This window comes from Ptychodera flava, unplaced genomic scaffold, assembly GCF_041260155.1.
Source record: "Ptychodera flava strain L36383 unplaced genomic scaffold, AS_Pfla_20210202 Scaffold_31__1_contigs__length_3010019_pilon, whole genome shotgun sequence".
NCBI classification, from domain to species: Eukaryota; Metazoa; Hemichordata; class Enteropneusta; family Ptychoderidae; genus Ptychodera; species Ptychodera flava.
Genome location: NW_027248353.1, coordinates 2,837,810 through 2,856,329, shown reverse-complemented (window position 1 = coordinate 2,856,329; position 18,520 = coordinate 2,837,810). Strand labels below are relative to the sequence as shown.

At 39.0% G+C, this 18,520-nt stretch overlaps 1 protein-coding gene across 5 annotated transcripts in view; it reads left to right on the top strand.

Moving 5' to 3' along the window:
- The first annotated feature begins 1,297 nt into the window (after positions 1 to 1,297).
- The window catches only part of LOC139127414 (high affinity cGMP-specific 3',5'-cyclic phosphodiesterase 9A-like), a 63,644-nt gene continuing 46,421 nt past the window's right edge, over positions 1,298 to 18,520 (top strand). For all 5 annotated transcript variants that reach the window (XM_070693337.1, XM_070693335.1, XM_070693336.1 and 2 more), the window contains exon 1: positions 1,298 to 1,499. In XM_070693337.1, the coding sequence (XP_070549438.1) occupies positions 1,431 to 1,499 (69 nt within the window). In that variant the 5' untranslated portion in view covers positions 1,298 to 1,430. The remainder of the gene's footprint in view (positions 1,500 to 18,520) is intronic.

Sequence of the window (18,520 nt, the reverse complement as noted above, 5' to 3'; positions counted from 1 at the left end):
ATTAGACGAGTGTAAATGAACGATTGCCCCTGTGGCGAGCATTTCTACCCCGTTTCATTTGTCACACGTGAAATTTCAAGATAGTCGAAATGTAACAGGCTATAGGCGTCAAAACCATTCTTTTCAAAGTCGTCGGACTGTTATTGGCAAAGATACGTTTTCCTCAAAATACTTTTTTCACTGACCAATGAGATGAATAAATAGATGAATGAAAGAATAAATGAATAAATGAATAAATAGACAATGAGTAAATAATTAAATAAACATAAACTAACAAAGACATTTACTGGAGTGACCACTGGTCATTCTAAAGACCAAGTTTACGAGAGGGAAGGTCATGTACAAGGTGAAAATGAAAATTCCTGTTGAAAACCGATTACAAACAATTCATTTCATTACAACGAGAAAGAAATACTTGATATTAAAAATAACGACAGCGGAAATTTGCCCGACCGGTCCACTCCTACTCAACAGTCGTGTACCAATTGTTTAGCGGCCAAGTTTACTGGGATATATTTGAAACTGAAATGCTCGGATTAACCTTTCCGACAAATATCGTTCAAATAGCAACACAGCTATTCGTATGGAAATGCTTATCATAGACCTGGTTTGTCTCTTGTTAGTTGAAAGTGATCGTCATGGTAGATTTTTGTTATCTCACAAGTCTTTCGATCGGCAACACTTGCTGTCTCGACATTTGAAAAACCTTAGACATTTGCGCATTTTACAAGATATGACTGAAATAATTGGGCAAATGCCTTGTATCGATTCTGTTTTCTCCGCATAGGATATTTGTCGTTATACCCGCTTCACTAAGTCTTGTTAATGGCGCATTGAGTCGTCGATTTTTTTTCAGTTTTCATCTGCTTGAGTCGTTTCTTTGATGTGTAAGCCATCGCCACCATCAGATAACAGCGATGTTTCATCTCCATCATGAGCGAAGCGCAGCAACACGCTTCGTCGCCCAGCAACGCACGGGCCAATTAATATCCTGCCCCCTGATTGGCTTCGTTACTGTCGCTGTTCGGCGACGCAGGGGGGGCCCCGCGATAGTGACGTCAGCCTGTACGCATGAAATCTGGCAGTTTCGACCGCTGCGTTCTCCATCACACTAACTCTCGTTTCCATGGATATATTTCTCATCCTAGATTCGGCGTGCGGTTGATGTTACCTGTTGTTGTATCCCATGAAAACCGGTTCCAGGACGTGTCATAGTTCAGTACAGCAGAGCGTTTTATTGGACCGGCTGATTTGTGTGTGCGTCTTCGTGAAACTGCGTGTTCCCTGACCAGTCGCGTACAGTGAGTACCCTTCTGTTTGATTCGGTGCACATCACCGACATTGCGGAGAGTCACATACCCGTTGTTTCTTTGCGGAGAGGAAGGAGTAGTGGCAGATAGCGGTGCGAGCGCACAGGGTCAGCGCTCACCATGGGCAATGGAGCGTCGTACGATTCTGCCAAGACCATTCACGTAGACGTCAGCGGGAAATTACAGAAGGTAAGAAAACGATTCTACGTTATATTTGTGCTCTCTGGTGCCGCTACTGCTATCAACAGCGTCGAACAAACACCGAACCGCGGAGAGCACTTTCTTGACATCAAAGTCCATCCATCTGTCGATCCCGAATTCTATTAACGTTTTCGTTATTGTTTTAGCGTCGATGGTTTTTTTCTACGAGTCGTATCTATACGTACCCATCGGGTCTTGCACGTGACCGCGGATAAAAAGAGAATAAATGTGTTAATTTCAGTGACTGCGAAAAATCACATAATGCCACCCGAAAATAAACTCTCGCGCCACATCTTGTTCTTGTTATCATGTCATGTAATCCCTTGGTGATTTCTGTAACCAATGGATACAACATCCTCTCGAGATGATAACAAAGACGTTGAATGCCATGGCAATTGATTCCCTGCCATCCAGACCATTCGTACTTATCTGGGAAATCCTTCTATCCCATTATCATTCCTTGTTTTTTCAAAAATCTGTTTACTACAAAGGGAAAAAAAGAATATTGATCTATAATATGCGGAAAGGGGTAAGCCATAATCTTTGTTAAGCACACCCATATTAAACATGGAGTGTTAAATGCGGGTGCCATCACTCGTCAATGATAAGTGTGAAATTGATTACAGCAAATGTCATAAGCCACCCTTCAAGTCAATTTACTTAACGTACCATGAGATCGCTGCTTAGCTCTACAGTAATATTTTTGTGATTTTTTAAGTTCTTCCAGGGGTGACATTTACCCAAGATAAATCGTATACAATTTCTAAGTGTCCGGTATGTTTTGCTTTTTCGTTCATCTATCATAACCGAGATTTATTGTCTTCGTTCAATCGTTACGACACTCAGTCATAGACGAGAGTCCTCAAAAATATATTTGTGGTATAACAGTGTGAAGATATATCACTGATATTAGGATATTCCCCCTCCACATAAACACATTCACACACAAAAATCCTGAGAAATCGCACCCCCCCCCCCTCAGGGAAATAAACTGCCAGCCAACAAGATCAAACAGAATTATACATTTCCACGCATACGTCTGTTTCTATATCGACGCTGTCGCTATGTTCATACCAAGTGATGTAGGCAGTAGTGACAATTCTACTGTCAATGGCGCTACTAGTTATTACGTTCACAATTTATATAACTTTTGGCAACTTTTTCATTGGTATGTCGCGATATCAGTATGACTTCGTACTCCAAGACAAAAATGCATAAATTAATGTCGTTCAAAAACTGTCCTCGTGCCAGGAATGCCTATAAGTTGTTTGGTATTTCTGCTCGTAAAAAACTTCTTCATGATGCCCATGTCGATCGAGCCAAACGCAAAGCATTGTTAAATCTTGGAGTGTTTACATCCGAATCAGCGCGTGTGGTATGTAGCCGAGCAGTCATCCACTGGAGCGCTGAAGACCCGGGCATGGATGTTCTGTCGTCTCCGCCTGGTTTGTGGAATTTACATTTCTAGAAAATGACCCAGTGCACGCGGAGCAGGTCACATGTCAACGTCGGTTCCTGACATCTGACACTCAAGTAATCGGAGAGTGACTGTCATAAAAAATTGATGACGAAATTTAATAGGGAAGAATTACGGAACGCCCGACCTCAAAGGTCTCAGAAATCCTCATATAGATGTGAACGCACATTCACAAGCAGTTCGCTTTTCAACGCAAACAAAAGCCTCTGTTCAAATACGCAGTGATATTCTTGGCGTGTTGTATCAACTTTATGTTAATGCAATAATTTCTGTAAAAATTAAACTCACCAAAAATTGAAATCGCAATATCATATTTTTCGGAAGAACGGGGAAGCCAAGATTAAACAATTTCACACTGTTCCCTGTTTAAAGGAGAAATCACGCCATGATCAAATTTTACGAATATTCGATATTCAAGCATGGCGGTATCAAAGGTGTTTCTCACTGATTTTTACGAATCAATATTTCGAAAACGGCAGCTCGTCAAGACTCATTTCTCCTAACAGATTCAAGTATTGTGTAAACACACCTTCGTATTACGCAATCGCAATTATCGCCACGAAAGGTGCATGCAGCGACACGCGACGCATTGAGTGACGATGATGTCATGGAATATTCGTACGATTTTACTGTGCGCCGTAGAAATGCGTGGCAAAAAATCCTGCAACAGCGAAAAAGTGTGAGTTATAAACGTGATGATACTGTGGTACCCAGGTCAATAGTTGCTATGCTATTACCTTCTTAATGTGTGTTATATAGACTCACGGTATATGCGTCTCGCGGCGATCAAAGCTGCAACGGGTAATTTAAAAGGAGATATTAAGCTTGTGGGCTTGAAATGAGTTCATGGAGAAAACATGGTTCTAACGCATGCGTTATCAGTGACACCGATTTTCTCAATACGATTCAGATTGTCGATTTCTAATGAGAGCGCGCTGGAATGATTCGCTACAGCTGTTGCTAGTGTACCTTTTTAACAAGACGGTTGATCGATCGATCGATCGATAGGTGGATCTATTTCGTTGCGGGAAAAGAGAACAGCGTAGCATTGGCGATGCTGCCACGGTAGCAGCTCTAACAATAACGATTTTCAAAATCAATTCCGGAATTGTATCGAGGCTCGGTGGGCAAATCTCCAGAGATCGAAAAAAGAAAAATCGGTGTGTGGTGATTAAAGGGACTGTGCTATAGGGCATAAGCTTATGTGCCTTGTAAGGGCACCGGGATGTCGGCAAGATTATACTGGACCCGCATGTGCTTTGCGCAACCGACTTGCAGTCTTCTAAAATATTCCCTTGATATTCCCCCGCGAACACAAAACCTGTATCCACCCCCACCCCCATCCCGTGCTCAGGGATATAAGCTGTCAGCTAACAAGATCAAACAGAATAAATTTCTTCGCTACGTCTGTTCCTATCGACGCTATCGCGATATTATATATAGCGATATTTATACCAAATGCTATCACAGGACGTAGTCTCGATTCTACTGTCCACGGTGCAACTGATTAGTACGTTCGCGATTTACAAAACTTTTGGCAACATATCATTGCTATGTTGTGACATCAATGCGAATTCGTACTCCCAGATGAAAGTGCACTGTCTTCGTGCCAGGTTCCAATACAATTTCATTTAATAACGGCCATTAAAATGTAACAAAAATTAAACAGTAAAGAAACTTATTTGCCCACGGCACCTAAGTTATTGTCCGCCGGGCTCATTAATCAGTTAGCAGCGGTATTGAATGCCCTGGTGTACCTGTCACCAGGGCAACCAACCTTGGAATTGGCTGGCATCATGATTGCAGGGGTGGCGGGCGGCGGGAAAGCTGATGATAATGATGATGATGATGGTAATGATGTTGTCGATTACAGCGTTCACGGCTTCGAAACCGACAATCAGCGATCATGCCTTCTAAGGAAGTGAATTGCGCCCGGTCAGTGTTTATTATGCACGTTGCCATGGTTACGTCGTTGTTGGAAAATTCACAAGCTGAGCGATAACCTTTCTGCGCAATTCAGACACTACTCGCTCCTCTGTAATTTCTTTTGCTTTCCTGACTGCCACATGTTTTGAGTCCTAATTGAGCTGACATTTACATGCACAATAACGCGGGAAAAAAGATGTCACTTTAGAGATGACACAAAACCCGTTGACATGGCAACGCGTGGAGGACCAAAACCGAATAAGCGTACTCGTTATGGGATATGCCAATAAAGAAAAAGCTACACTATTCTTGTTAGGCCGAAAAACAGCTTCTCAGCAACTTGTTGATTGAGGGCACACACACGAGGCGTTCATGCGCATCCCTTGATTAAATACATGACATCTGTCGCCGAGATATTGGTAATTTATTTCCTTGTTTACAGGGAAAAAAGCACTCTTAAAAGTTGGCTAATAATTGACGTGTGGCTTGCACGTCTAAATGCTACCAGCTGTCACACAAACCTTTGCTGTTAGTGTATACAACCAAATATGATAATCTGGAAATTTAACCATAAAGAAGCTTTTTTTTAGATATATGTGTAGAATGTGGTGGACGACATACAAACAGTTCGCAGAATATTAACATCAGCCTGATCGGACACTCGCTGAAGTGGCCGCTTTCCAATTTACATATGCTTGTCTTAGCGACGTTCTGTCTTCAAATCTAACGAATGGTACGCGATATTTGACGACGACGCCTTTCCAAGAAAATAAAATATTTGTATCTCAGTTCCATGGACGTAAACACAATATATGGTGTTATCAAACATCAAATATCTTACGGATAAAGTCGTAAATTCCGCTTATAAATCTTGTATTTCACCTCTTTACGACACTAATGAACAAAACGTACCTCCCTGTGGCAAAATCTAGTCCTGACTTTTGCACATTCTTCTCAATGTAGCTGTATCAAAATCCTTTGTATTGCCTGCATGTACAATGTATTATGATTTATATTGGTCAATATTGGCATCGGTATTAGTGACATCCAGTTTCACATTTATGACTTTTCAGCTATTTATGAGCGAATATGATATGGAGGACACGTCCACAACGAGATCAAATTACATTTTAATATCATAACTTTTTATTTGCCTCAAGTGTACACACTGCAGTGAGATGTTCGGATGTGCATTTCTACGGGATTTATTGCCACCATTTAATACGACTGTGGTCAACATCCGGTGACGGCTGGAGTGAACTCGCGTAAAGATCTCATTCAAACGGCATCTTACGGAACTTTTGACGGGCAAAGACACTTTTCCCGTGCTCTTGACTTTCTTCGATTATCTCAAAAGCTTGACTAGTAATAATAATAATAATAATAATGATATTAACAATAATAATAATAACAACAACAACAACAACAACAACAACAATAATAATAATAATTTATATATTATCTCAAAAGCTTGTTTAATAATATATATATATAATATATATATATATATATATATATATATATATATATATATATATATATATATATATTACTTCAATTAAAAAGTAATAAGTATCGGCATCTGAAGTTTCCTTCATCCTGCAAATCGTTCGTCATTTTAGACACTTCAAATATCACATGCATTATTGTGATTACGTTCAATGCGTAGAATGAAGAGGCTCATAGCTTTCTCGTCAAGTGTCGTGGGACCTTGAAACACTGCACACACTCCTAATCGAATCGTGCAGCAATTAAATTGGCCAAGTAGCGGGCAATAAGACGATGACACGTCCGCTATATAGCCGCAATGTCATCAACGACTACGAGCTCGCTGTCTGACCCACATGCACGTATTGCTGTATATTAGAGGGTCATTCGCAATTCAGCTTCCATTGTGGATGAATAAATCTCTCTAATTGCCACTTAACCTCCGCATATTGATATGAATACCTAATTAGTGTTGGTTTAAAAATATCAGGGTCCTAGCACGTTTACATTGAAATTCATTATCTCATCGTGGATTTATATAGAAGTTAGAACCACAAAGACAGCAAAACTCCCTCGCCTTCACGCACAGCAACCTTCAAAAAAAAGCCAAGGAAGTTTCAGTCTTTCACCCTATCGGTACGGATAAGCACTTTGGAAATGATGAATACACTTCATCAATTCTATACGAGGGCTCGGATATTTTTAGAGCGCGCTCGGTGTCAGCGGAAACACACGAGATAATAAATGCAGATTGATGTAAGCGTCTCCAAAGGTTGCCGTTCATTTGTTTACTGCAAATCATTTCAGTCAATTCAAAACGGTCAACCGGCTACACGCTTCCCAGCCGCGGCGAACTGGCTGTATGATTTAGCAGAGCAACAACAAGTTGAAATTTGTCCGTACATCATTCCATCGACCGGAACATATTTCGTCGGCGCTTCGGTTATTCTTAATTCTGCAACATAACCATATTGCGATCTTAAATGCGGATTGATATGAAATTGCTGCGAGGTAAAACGACAATATATCTCTCGCCTGATCACCGAAATTGTAATTTTATTGTTGTCCGAGATTTTGATCACTGGTTTCTGATTTCTCGGCCAATGTCGCGGCCGTTTTTGACATGTTTACTTGGCACTAGAAACAGCTCAAAATGTGCGGAGGTTAATTTATACATTAATGTCACTTTATGTTCACTTTATGGTTAGCGACTATCGCAAAAGGTGAACAGGTCCGTATAGTCCGACCAGAATGAGTCGAGCTGTCGTGTCGACCGGGCGTGTCGATCATAGTCACGAATTGCCAGACAGAAAACTATCAATATCTTTTGTTTGTTTTCTTCTCTTTTGATAAGTTCGTCCAAGGAGATAATTGGTGTTTGATTGCTGTCACTATTTTTCCAACACTTCATCATGATTACGACCTTGCAGTGCCCACTTGTCATTCAAACCCCGACACAAAAATGTGGCAACGCGTTCTGTCCACACTGTACATACACATATAGTGTATTCGCAGTGACACACAACATACGTCTATTTTCACAGAATGTGCCTTGTGGATGGTTGGGTGACCTTTTTATAATACTTAATTGTGTGTACTCATTTACAGGCCTTGCGAATGAACTTTGAAATTTCCTTGTTTTTTTTCTGAATATCAAAAGTTAAAACGCTTATCCCAAAAGTTAGCAATGAGTATAGAACCCACATTGAATTCAAATACCAGTAAAATTTATCTTATTTGTTTCTCTGATCACAATAACTTACGCGTAATACTTTCAATTCTTGATATTGAAAGAAAACAGTCTTCGCTTTTCAATGACGAAATTCTCAGAAAAACTTTCCCACTTTCTAGACCGATATGCCTGTTATCTTAAGGCCTAAATAGGTGCTGACAAAAACCTGTAATTATGAAAACACCGACATAATGCTATCCATGCAGGCACGCCATATCAAATTGATGAGAGAGAATTTAATTTTGCAGTTTTCAAGCGTTGCTAATTAAACGGAACAAATTGACCAATCATAGAGGTCCACGCGTCGAATGAAGGTGGAACCATGTCGTTACCGTTCCATAACAAAAATTGAGAGTCGTGCGAGCAGACGAATTTTCCGTCCCATCGTTTGATGGGATAAAAATCGACTTCCAACTCTTACAGAATGTGAAATTCGCAGAAACGAAAGTCGGCACGCACAAGGCCGCATTCTATGATCTTCTCCATCGTCAATTGAAAATGTCGAATAAATGAACTGTTAACAAAACCGATACAAATTATTCAATGCCAAACACAACGGAAAAATAAATGTTATGATCTCTCTCATATGTGTTTATTTTATCTGGTAACCAGGAGATTTTTCTGACGAGCGGACGGAAACACCAACTTAAATGGAAAGGCTAGACGCTATATTAATATAGTGGTTCTTGCTTTGAACGTATTTACCGAGCAATACACTCAATCCATTAAGTCGTAAATTATGATAAAACACAGGCCAGTGTTTGACATTTCAAGCGCGCGTGATCAAACGCTTTGAATGGTTATAATGCCAAGCCTATTTATGGTTGCAAAATATGAACCCCCCTGTGTGATGTGGCCGGGTTGCTTAGTGAAGCACTGCGCGCGAAAGCATTTCAATTACTTGGACAACACGCGCACCTGAGTAATTTGCCGAATTGATGGCTGTAAAACTGCCTATACCGTTGCCTGAACGCAAATTACGAGCACATCGCTATGTGTCGCAAGGAACAACAGACATTCAATTGTGTACAGGACAAACCTGATTGCCGACAGCCTCGTTTCCATGTTCAAAACTTTTCAGAGAACTACATGTACATCATCAGCATGAGTGAAAGTTCCCGCGCGCGCGGAATTTTCATCGGTCATTTTCTACAGTTTGGTCACCGCTTACGTAAACGCGGTTTGTTTAAGTCATGAGTAAACAACTGAAATAAAATATGCAAAATTTACTTGAATATTGACACCGCGACGCATGTAACACTTTAGGGATGCATGTACAACTAGGTATTTAAGCAATAAATCACACTAGCAACGGGTAAACCATGAGATTTTGACCCGTTAAAGACGATGTGCAAAAGTGATAGCGAGTGCATACATTGAGTGAACTGGTCAAACCAAGCGCTATACCATTTGCTGAGAGGGATATTGCTATTGTCATAACAATACATTGAAATTCTGGCGCGAAAAGTCAAAAAGCATATTTCCAACCGTGCCATAACGCGTATATTACACGTTTATTTTTTTTACGTCTCGACCAATCAGATCGCCGTATGCGCAATCAATATACTGGTGTATATAATGATATAAGAGAATTTATTGATAGCAGCCGATACGTCATGTCGGGCCTTTCGTTATACATGCCCTTTATAATGTAGTTACGGTTAAATTGCCAGGGGGCACGACCTTTGATAGGTCAAAAGTAATGGCAACAAACGATTTCAACTGTCGATAAAACACGGTCAGCAAGATAACACCAGTCACCTTAATTTTATCGGCAAAATATCAAAGGCTGTGCGCCGCCTCTGCGTTGTCTAGGGCGCTCGTTGTCAATTACAAGAATGGTGTTGTTCGTACGCAATTCATATGACCGATGGAAATATTCCTTTTTCTGTGCTAAGCGGATTACAATGTTACTAAGTCGTGCATTGGCAAAGAAAATCTTTCCCGCTCGGTCAGTAACCAGGATTCTGACATTAGCAATGGGACAATGGCGGTAGTAGCTCTGCGAGTCTGATAAACGCCTCTGTTCGATTACTACGAAACATGACGTCACTGATAACCTCGATTTTGAAAAGAGGACTACATACAGCACTGTTATACCCTTTGGGACCTACAAACTGGAGACTGACCGATAATAACATCCAGGTTATGTAGTGTAATCTATGACTTACGTTAGGGAGACAGAGCGGTGATAAGGAAGGGGAGAGAGAGAGAGAGAGAGAGAGAGAGAGAGAGAGAGAGAGGCAAATACATACAGAGGAAGACAGACAGTCTGAGAAGAGAGACGGAGGTGCAGAGACAGAGAACGACCGGCATGATATCGCCGCCGTCTTTGAGATGTCGCGAAGTAATCATAAAAAGAATTCAAATGGCGCTTAAGTCACTCTGAAGCGATACGCTTTCCTGGAAGCTGAGACGATGTCATATCATTAAGCAACCTATGTTACCAGCAAGAGGTTTATTCTGTAAAGGATGATCAGCTCACAGATTGTTCAACTTGTTCAGCTTACAATAATTTGTTGTAGGTGGAGGTGTCATTCTTCTGCCATTTTGTAAAATCTTCTCCAAACCATCGTTGGCTCTTAAAGACTCAAAGGTCAAGTATAGTCATCAAAATGGCGGTATTATTATAAATGTTAATATTATAAACTTGCCAATGTTTCTTATATTTATATTATCCTAACCTTTGACCAATGAAAGTACGTCCTCAAGCTCGTGTGTCCGAACGAAATTTAATTTAAATGTCTGTGACTAAATGGTCCCTCTGCTCAAGATGTGCACCACCTTTCATAACGAGATCTCACGAGACTTGAATAATTGGCCTACCAGTCGGTCGACGGCCATCAGTAATTGCTCTAACCTTGTAACAAGGTCATGAATCTTGATGACTTTGCGCACTCTCCAACTCTAAAGATGGTGAACCATTTGTCATGACTCGATAATTCGTTCTGCGAACATCAACGTCACGTACTGTCTCGTAAAGTCTCACGCAGAACGGAAATAGCGCTTCATTTCACAATGAAATTATGCCCTTTAGGAGTAGCCGGCATCAAGTACGTCTATTTAAACTAAAACTTGCAAAACATGTGTTCACAGCAGTTGCTTAAAACGATAAAACCGTAAGTGTTTATTGAAATGTCATCTGGTGCACGTATACTATATTTAGTAACTAAGTACGGGCACTATCCTTATTCTCGATTAAATGAAATTTCGGTATCTGTAAAACCCATGACTTCATGTTGAACAAGAAATCTTTGATTAGTCTCAATAATTTCATTTCTTCTAAATCTAATAACGCGCTTTCCTGTTATTGCGTCACGGCAGGCGAGAATTCGTAGAAGCACGGACATCTGACAGCTTGGAGAGCGTGAAAACTGTGCATGCCTCGTCAGACTTTGCATTTTCCGAAAATTCCACTAGAATTCAAAAATAAAGTCAAACCTAGCGTATTTCCGTCCTGCCGTGATCCCGACATGGAATGTTGTTCTCTTTCGACGCAAATCGAAAGACCCTTTCAAATATTCCTAATCTACGGTATACCGACTTGTACACCATCACTGTGAGCAATTATTGCGCCATCCTCCGATCCACATCAACTTGAAGGCCGCAAATCTACATATCTCCATGCACAATTACGTGCAGAGAATAAATATGATGTGTTTCCTGTGAAGGTCGCTTCGAAAGTGAGATTCCTCCTTCTGTCTTATTTTTGGCGTTTTTTATTTTTATGTTGAAGCTCAAGGTGACCCAAAAAGAAACATTACATGATAAATTCACCCTGTCGGTGAGGAAAAGCAAGAAAATCCCGGGGTTAAGAATTGGGTAACTATGGGCCTTAAAATGTGACGAACCCAGCGCGCACTTGCATCCGGTAATTTGATCGCGTTTAAATGTGTGCACCGATTTCATACGGATACAGCTTCCGATGTTCAGCCTCGGCGGCATCATTTAAAAAACCTCCCCCAAGTGAGTAGTAACAATAGGTGATGACGTTAATTGCAGAGTCAACGAACCATCTCCTTATGATTTTGATGGAGCCTTATCATTTCAGTGGGAATAGAAAATCGCCATTTTGCTAGGGGGCCATATGATCACAAGAGTCAGTTAGTCATCGGGACACATACACACAGCGCTGTGTGATCCTCTCTATTCTTATTATTAATAGATAAAGATTTAAGCGATGACATTGACACGACATTGTGATTGACCAGACTCATTTAACTCTTTCTCCACGCCAATTCTCTTTGTGGATGGTTCGGTTTTATTGCACAGAGTATAGATGGATGGGTGGATGGATGGATGGATGGACGGGTGGATGTACGCAAGCATGCATGTGTGTTGTCGCTGAAAGAAGGATACGACTTTGCTTCTTGTCTCTGCGAAGACAGATGGCCTCAAAATGTCCAGCGAAGTGAACAGTACTTTCCCCCAGTGGCAAGCACCAGATGATAGGTCGCCAGGAAATGCGAAAGTAATAACTGACACAGCTAAATTGATGTGACAACGAGAGAACCGTGTTTCCCTTCCACAGCCGTAGGCTGCAGGTTTCAGATCAGAATAGGACTTTTGTCCCTGCCCGGCGATCGTAACCATTTGACATTGAAAAGCAATTATTGGAGGTTAGGTACGGACAATACATCTTCAAAGTGGGTTTGACGGGTCATCAGCCAAGGAAGATTAATGTCATTGCGGTGGCAAATTTGAAACAGAATCTTTCTGTTTTGAAGGAATGTACGGACAAAGCGCACGTAGATTGTTTAGGCCGCGGGTGAACGTCAGAGCTGATTTACTCAAGCTTGCAATATGACCATGGTCTGATTTGTGTATGAGCTAGGAGTCATGCGAGCTTTTCTCTTATTGTCTCATTAGTAGTTTTTTAACAAGGCTGTTTCTTCGATTTCTTTTGAAAAACAATGTTGCACGCTTTAGGGAGTTAAAGGTTAATGGTACGTATGCTTCAAAACGATGACATGTTATGCCAGCGTCGCAAATTTTGACAAATGAACTGATTTACATAAACACCGAGTCAGCAGTCGCCATCTTGAAAGTGGATGCTACACATTAGGCCATTGAAGAAGTAGATTTTTCCAGATACGTTATCTGACGAGTCACGACGACGTCTTGTGAGCGTTTACTGGATGTAAAACTTTTACCTTACGCAGACATGTTGGCTTTACAGTTTTAATGTTTGTATTTTAGTTTAGGTTTACATCGAAGAAGAAGAACACTAGGGACATTGAGATCGACTTCTCTTTAATTTAAGGGGCGACGTCAAAAGATCGATGTTTGAAAAAAAAACTTAATTGCTTAAGTTTGGGGGTGGGGGTTTTTGGCCAAATTAATTTCTGTGCAGTCAAAAACAATTTAACGTCTTTTGGCAAATTTTACGTTTTTAAGGCTGTTTTTGTACGCTAAAACCGATCCAGTCACCGTATTTTTGTTACTTATAAAGGTTTTCAATTTTTATTTAATTCAATGGTACATTGGTACGTCGTTTGAAAGAATAAGTACAGGGTATGAGTCCGCAATGTTTTTCAATTTTAGGTCAGTTAAGTTAGAAGGGGGGGGGGGTCTGAGGCCAAACTTAAGCAATTAAGTTAGATTTATTATATTGAACTTTTGATGTTGCCCCTAAAGTCGACATCGTGCTCCATTTATTTGGATAAGATGTTTGTTGGTGATATTGGCGTCTCATGTTGATATATGCGATGTTAAAGTAAGAAACACGTTTCAAATCCATACCATTTAGCGTATGCCGCTATATTTGCGAAGAGTAATTTTGAAACTTAAAAGAAACCATTCTTTCAAATATTTTAATAAACCAGCTCAATGCATGTCGACATTTACAAAATCAACCAATATCTTTATATTTATTAATTTTTTTACATAAGGAGAAGGCGAGTTCCTGTGTGGAAACATTCACAATGAGGCGACCCATTAAATAGTTATCCCGCATGTGGTTACGCCTGAAACCCTAAGGCTGACGCGAAATTAAGGGTCTAGGCCTCTGTTCGTCAGTCGGCAAAACCTCCACTGTGTAGGATTTGCCCTTCGGTGATCAACTTGATTAGATTCTGAAATGGAATCTTTCTTTTCGTCATTGTCACATTATACTAGATTTACTGCCATAGGGGGGAGGACCATCTCATGTTTGCGGTTGCGTTTGAAACAGATGTCGGAGGTTAGCGTAATTAGTCGTTGCCATGGTGATCGGTTGGCTCTTGTTAGATGTGGTGCACGAATGTCTCCGACCGAACACAACATTCAACGGGAAAGGGGAATGCCTTATCGTGTGGTTTATCGTCTATTGGTATTACCACAGACAAATAGAGAGAAAATCTTTCTATTTGTCTGTGGTACTACTTGCTGTTGTAATCACAATAAGATTATAGTTTTTGAAAAGCCAGCGTGGACTTATGTTGTGTTGCCCGACATATCCCATGTCCTCATATGTCTTTAAGAAACTTGCCAACATCACTGTTAAGAAGAGCGACACTTGACGAACAGCTGATCTTGTCATCTGTATAGCAGCTATCTCCTTGTCCAAGGGTGCGCTTCAATATAAACAGCTACTATATCTTTAGGATAGTGATGAATGCAATAGTAATATATCTGTAGGATAATGATGAATGAAATTTTAATATATATTTATAAGACCACGATTAATGCAACAGTACTATATCTATAGGATAATGATAATGCAATAGTAATATATCTGTAGGACAATGATGAATGCAAGAGTAATATATCTATATCGCATTGATTAATACAATAGTAAGATGTCCATAGGATAGTGATTAATGCAATTGTAATATATCTATAGGATAATGATAAATGCAATAGTAATATATCTGTAGGATAATGATGAATGAAATTGTAATATATATCTATAAGACCATGATTAATGCAATAGTAATATATCTATAGGATAATGATAGATGCAATTGTAATGTATCTATAGGATAGTGATGAATGCAATAGTCATATATCTATATGACAGTGATTAATGCAATAGTAATATACCCATAGGATAGTGATGGATGCATTTGTAATATATCGATAAGGCAGTGATTAATGCAATAGTAATACGTATAGGATGATGATAGATGCAATTGTAATGTATCTATAGGACAGTGATTAATGCAATAGTAATATATCTATAGGATAATGATAAATGCAATAGTAATATATCTGTAGGATAATGATGAATGAAATTGTAATATATCTATAAGACCGTGATTAATGCAATAGTAATATATCTATAGGATAATGATAAATGCAATAGTAATATATCTGTAGGACAATGATGAATGCAAGAGTAATATATCTATAACGCATTGATTAATACAATAGTAAGATGTCCATAGGATAGTGATTAATGCAATTGTAATATATCTATAGGATAATGATAAATGCAATAGTAATATATCTGTAGGATAATGATGAATGAAATTGTAATATATATCTATAAGACCGTGATTAATGCAATAGTAATATATCTATAGGATAATGATCGATGCAATTGTAATGTATATATAGGATAGTGATGAATGCAATAGTAATATATCTATAGGACAGTGATTAATGCAATAGTAATATACCCATAGGATAGTGATGGATGCAATTGTAATATATCGATAAGGCAGTGATTGATGCAATAGTAATACATCTTTAGGATGATGATAGATGCAATTGTAATGTATCTATAGGACAGTGATGAATGCAATAGTAATATATCTATAGGATAATGATAAATGCAATAGTAATATATCTGTAGGATAATGATGAATGAAATTGTAATATATATCTATAAGACCGCGATTAATGCAACAGTAATATATCTATAGGATAATGATAAATGCAATAGTAATATATCTGTAGGATAATGATGAATGAAATTGTAATATATATCTATAAGACCGCGATTAATGCAACAGTAATATATCTATAGGATAATGATAGATGCAATTGTAATGTAACTGTAGGACAATGATGAATGCAATAGTAATATATCTATAGGACAGTGATTAATGCAATAGTAATATACCATAGGATAGTGATGAATGCAATTGTAATATATCGATAAGGCAGTGATTAATGCAATAGAAATATATCCATAGGATAGTGATTAATGCAATAGTAATATATCCATAGGATAGTAATTAATGCAATAGTAATATATCTATAGGATAGTGATTAATGCAATAGTAATATATCTATAGGACAGTTGAGAATGCAGTAGTAATATATCTATAGCACAGTGATAGATGCAACTGTAATATATCTTCAAGATAGAGATGAATGCCGGTACATGACGGAAACAACATTTTATTCTTGTCTACAAAAAGGGATTTGATGTTATTTTTCTAAGTTTCTAAGAATAAGTAACTGATATATGAAATTTGAAAAAAAAACTGCCATTCTCTGAGTCAGCCCTAACTAAAAATATCTGAAAATTCTTGACGTATGTGGCGGTCAGTTTCTCCCGATTTTTTTGTTTGATATATATGTGCCTTTCTCTAGTATTATCATCTAAACTCGTTGAGTACAGCGAGGTGGAGATATGTCATTGCAATAAGAAATAATCGACTGAGTGCTTAAAGTGGATCCACATGACTCATTGGAGTGATGAAAATGCTTCTCAGAGACGAAGATTTTGAAAATGTGTTTTTAGAAATCGAAGAATCTGAGCCTGAGGCGCTCTTCAGCGATTTGTGCAATCATACTTAAATATAACCGTCGATCCAGGTCGTTATGAACTCACTGTTTGTCTTGCTCACCCAGAGTGTTTACCCAGATCGTAACGAAATTCTTTTTTAAGTGGTCGCCCATTATATAAAATCAATTCACCGAATAGAAGGATCTAATTTTTCGTAGGAGTGAGGGAGTTGTTTTGATCTTGAAAATAAAGTTATATCACATCCCAGTCCTGTATTTCCTGAATTGTTAAGGTGATACGCGCGTTGATAGTGGAAGACTTCAGCTTTCGCGCAAGATTTCCTAAATGAACATTTCAACTTTACTCTTGCAAAATCAAGAACAAAAATCGGGATTCACCATACAAAGTTTGGTACTATAGAACCAAATTACATGATATTCACTGGTGTTTGAAATTCAATATGGCCGCCGTCCCTGTGTTTACTCTATGGGGGGAAAATAAATAAATTTCGAAAAACTAAGACATTTGATTGATCTTACTCCCAGAGCTGTGAAATGAGCCTCCACGAGTGGTAGATCAGGAAAGAATTGTAAAATTTTTGAGTCAAAATATCTGTTCCCGAGGAGCATTCTATCTTAACCCTTTCACCCCCAGTTCCCTGTGTACAGGTCTAACTTTACCATATAAAACAATGGATTTGGGACAAACCATAGCGGTGAAAGGGTTAAAGAAACATCACAGCAAAATTTGAAGACAAAAGAACAGCTATTCAATTGCCCTAAAGGGTCAAATTTGACATAGTATAAATTACCCTTAACAGTGAACAAATCGTCAGAGAATATCAACCCTTAAAAACCATCTACTGTTGATTGACCAATCAGAGTGCTCAATTCAGGGTGTTTTATCTACTCGTAAAGCCTTGGTCACCAAATTCCAGAAACGAATGACAGCGTCGTAGTAAAGTACTGTCCAATCAAAAGTGAACATGTCATATTCTGTAGACATCTGGTACGTTTTAATATTCAAATTTGGTAACACAGCGGAAACCAGCTGCAACACAAAATCTGCTGTGCCCTAGGGCATTTATAGGATGTTCCATTACATTGGAAGGCTATTTCACAAATAAAAGTTTTAATTCATATCCTAAACATGTTACATTGACAAAGGGGACGGTTGACGTAGACACATTGAAAAACGAAAATATATCAGTTAGGGGCGATAGTTTTTAAGTCGGAAAAACCCTCGTACTCGGGCTCTTCTGGTATATAAAGTCCAACCCTACGATAAAATGTCTCGGCCTGCGGCCTCGACATTTTATCATTGGGTTGGACTTTATATACCAGAAGAGCCCTTGTACTCGGGCTTTATCCTATACTTAAAAACTATCTACTGTTGATTGACCAATCAGAGTGCTCAATTCAGGGTGTTTTATTTACTCATAAAGCCTTGGTCACCAAATTCCAGAAACAAATGACAGCGCCGTAGTAAAGTACTGTCCAATCAAAAGTGAACATGTCATATTCTGTGGACATCTGGTACGTTTTAATATTGAAATTTGGTAACACAGCGGAAACCAGCTGCAACACAAAATCTGCTGTGCCCAAGGGCATTTATATAATGTGCCCTGGGGCATTTATAGGATGTTCCATTACATTGGAAGGCTATTTCACAAATAAAAGTTTTAATTCATATCCTAAACATGTTACATTGACAAAGGGGACGGTTGA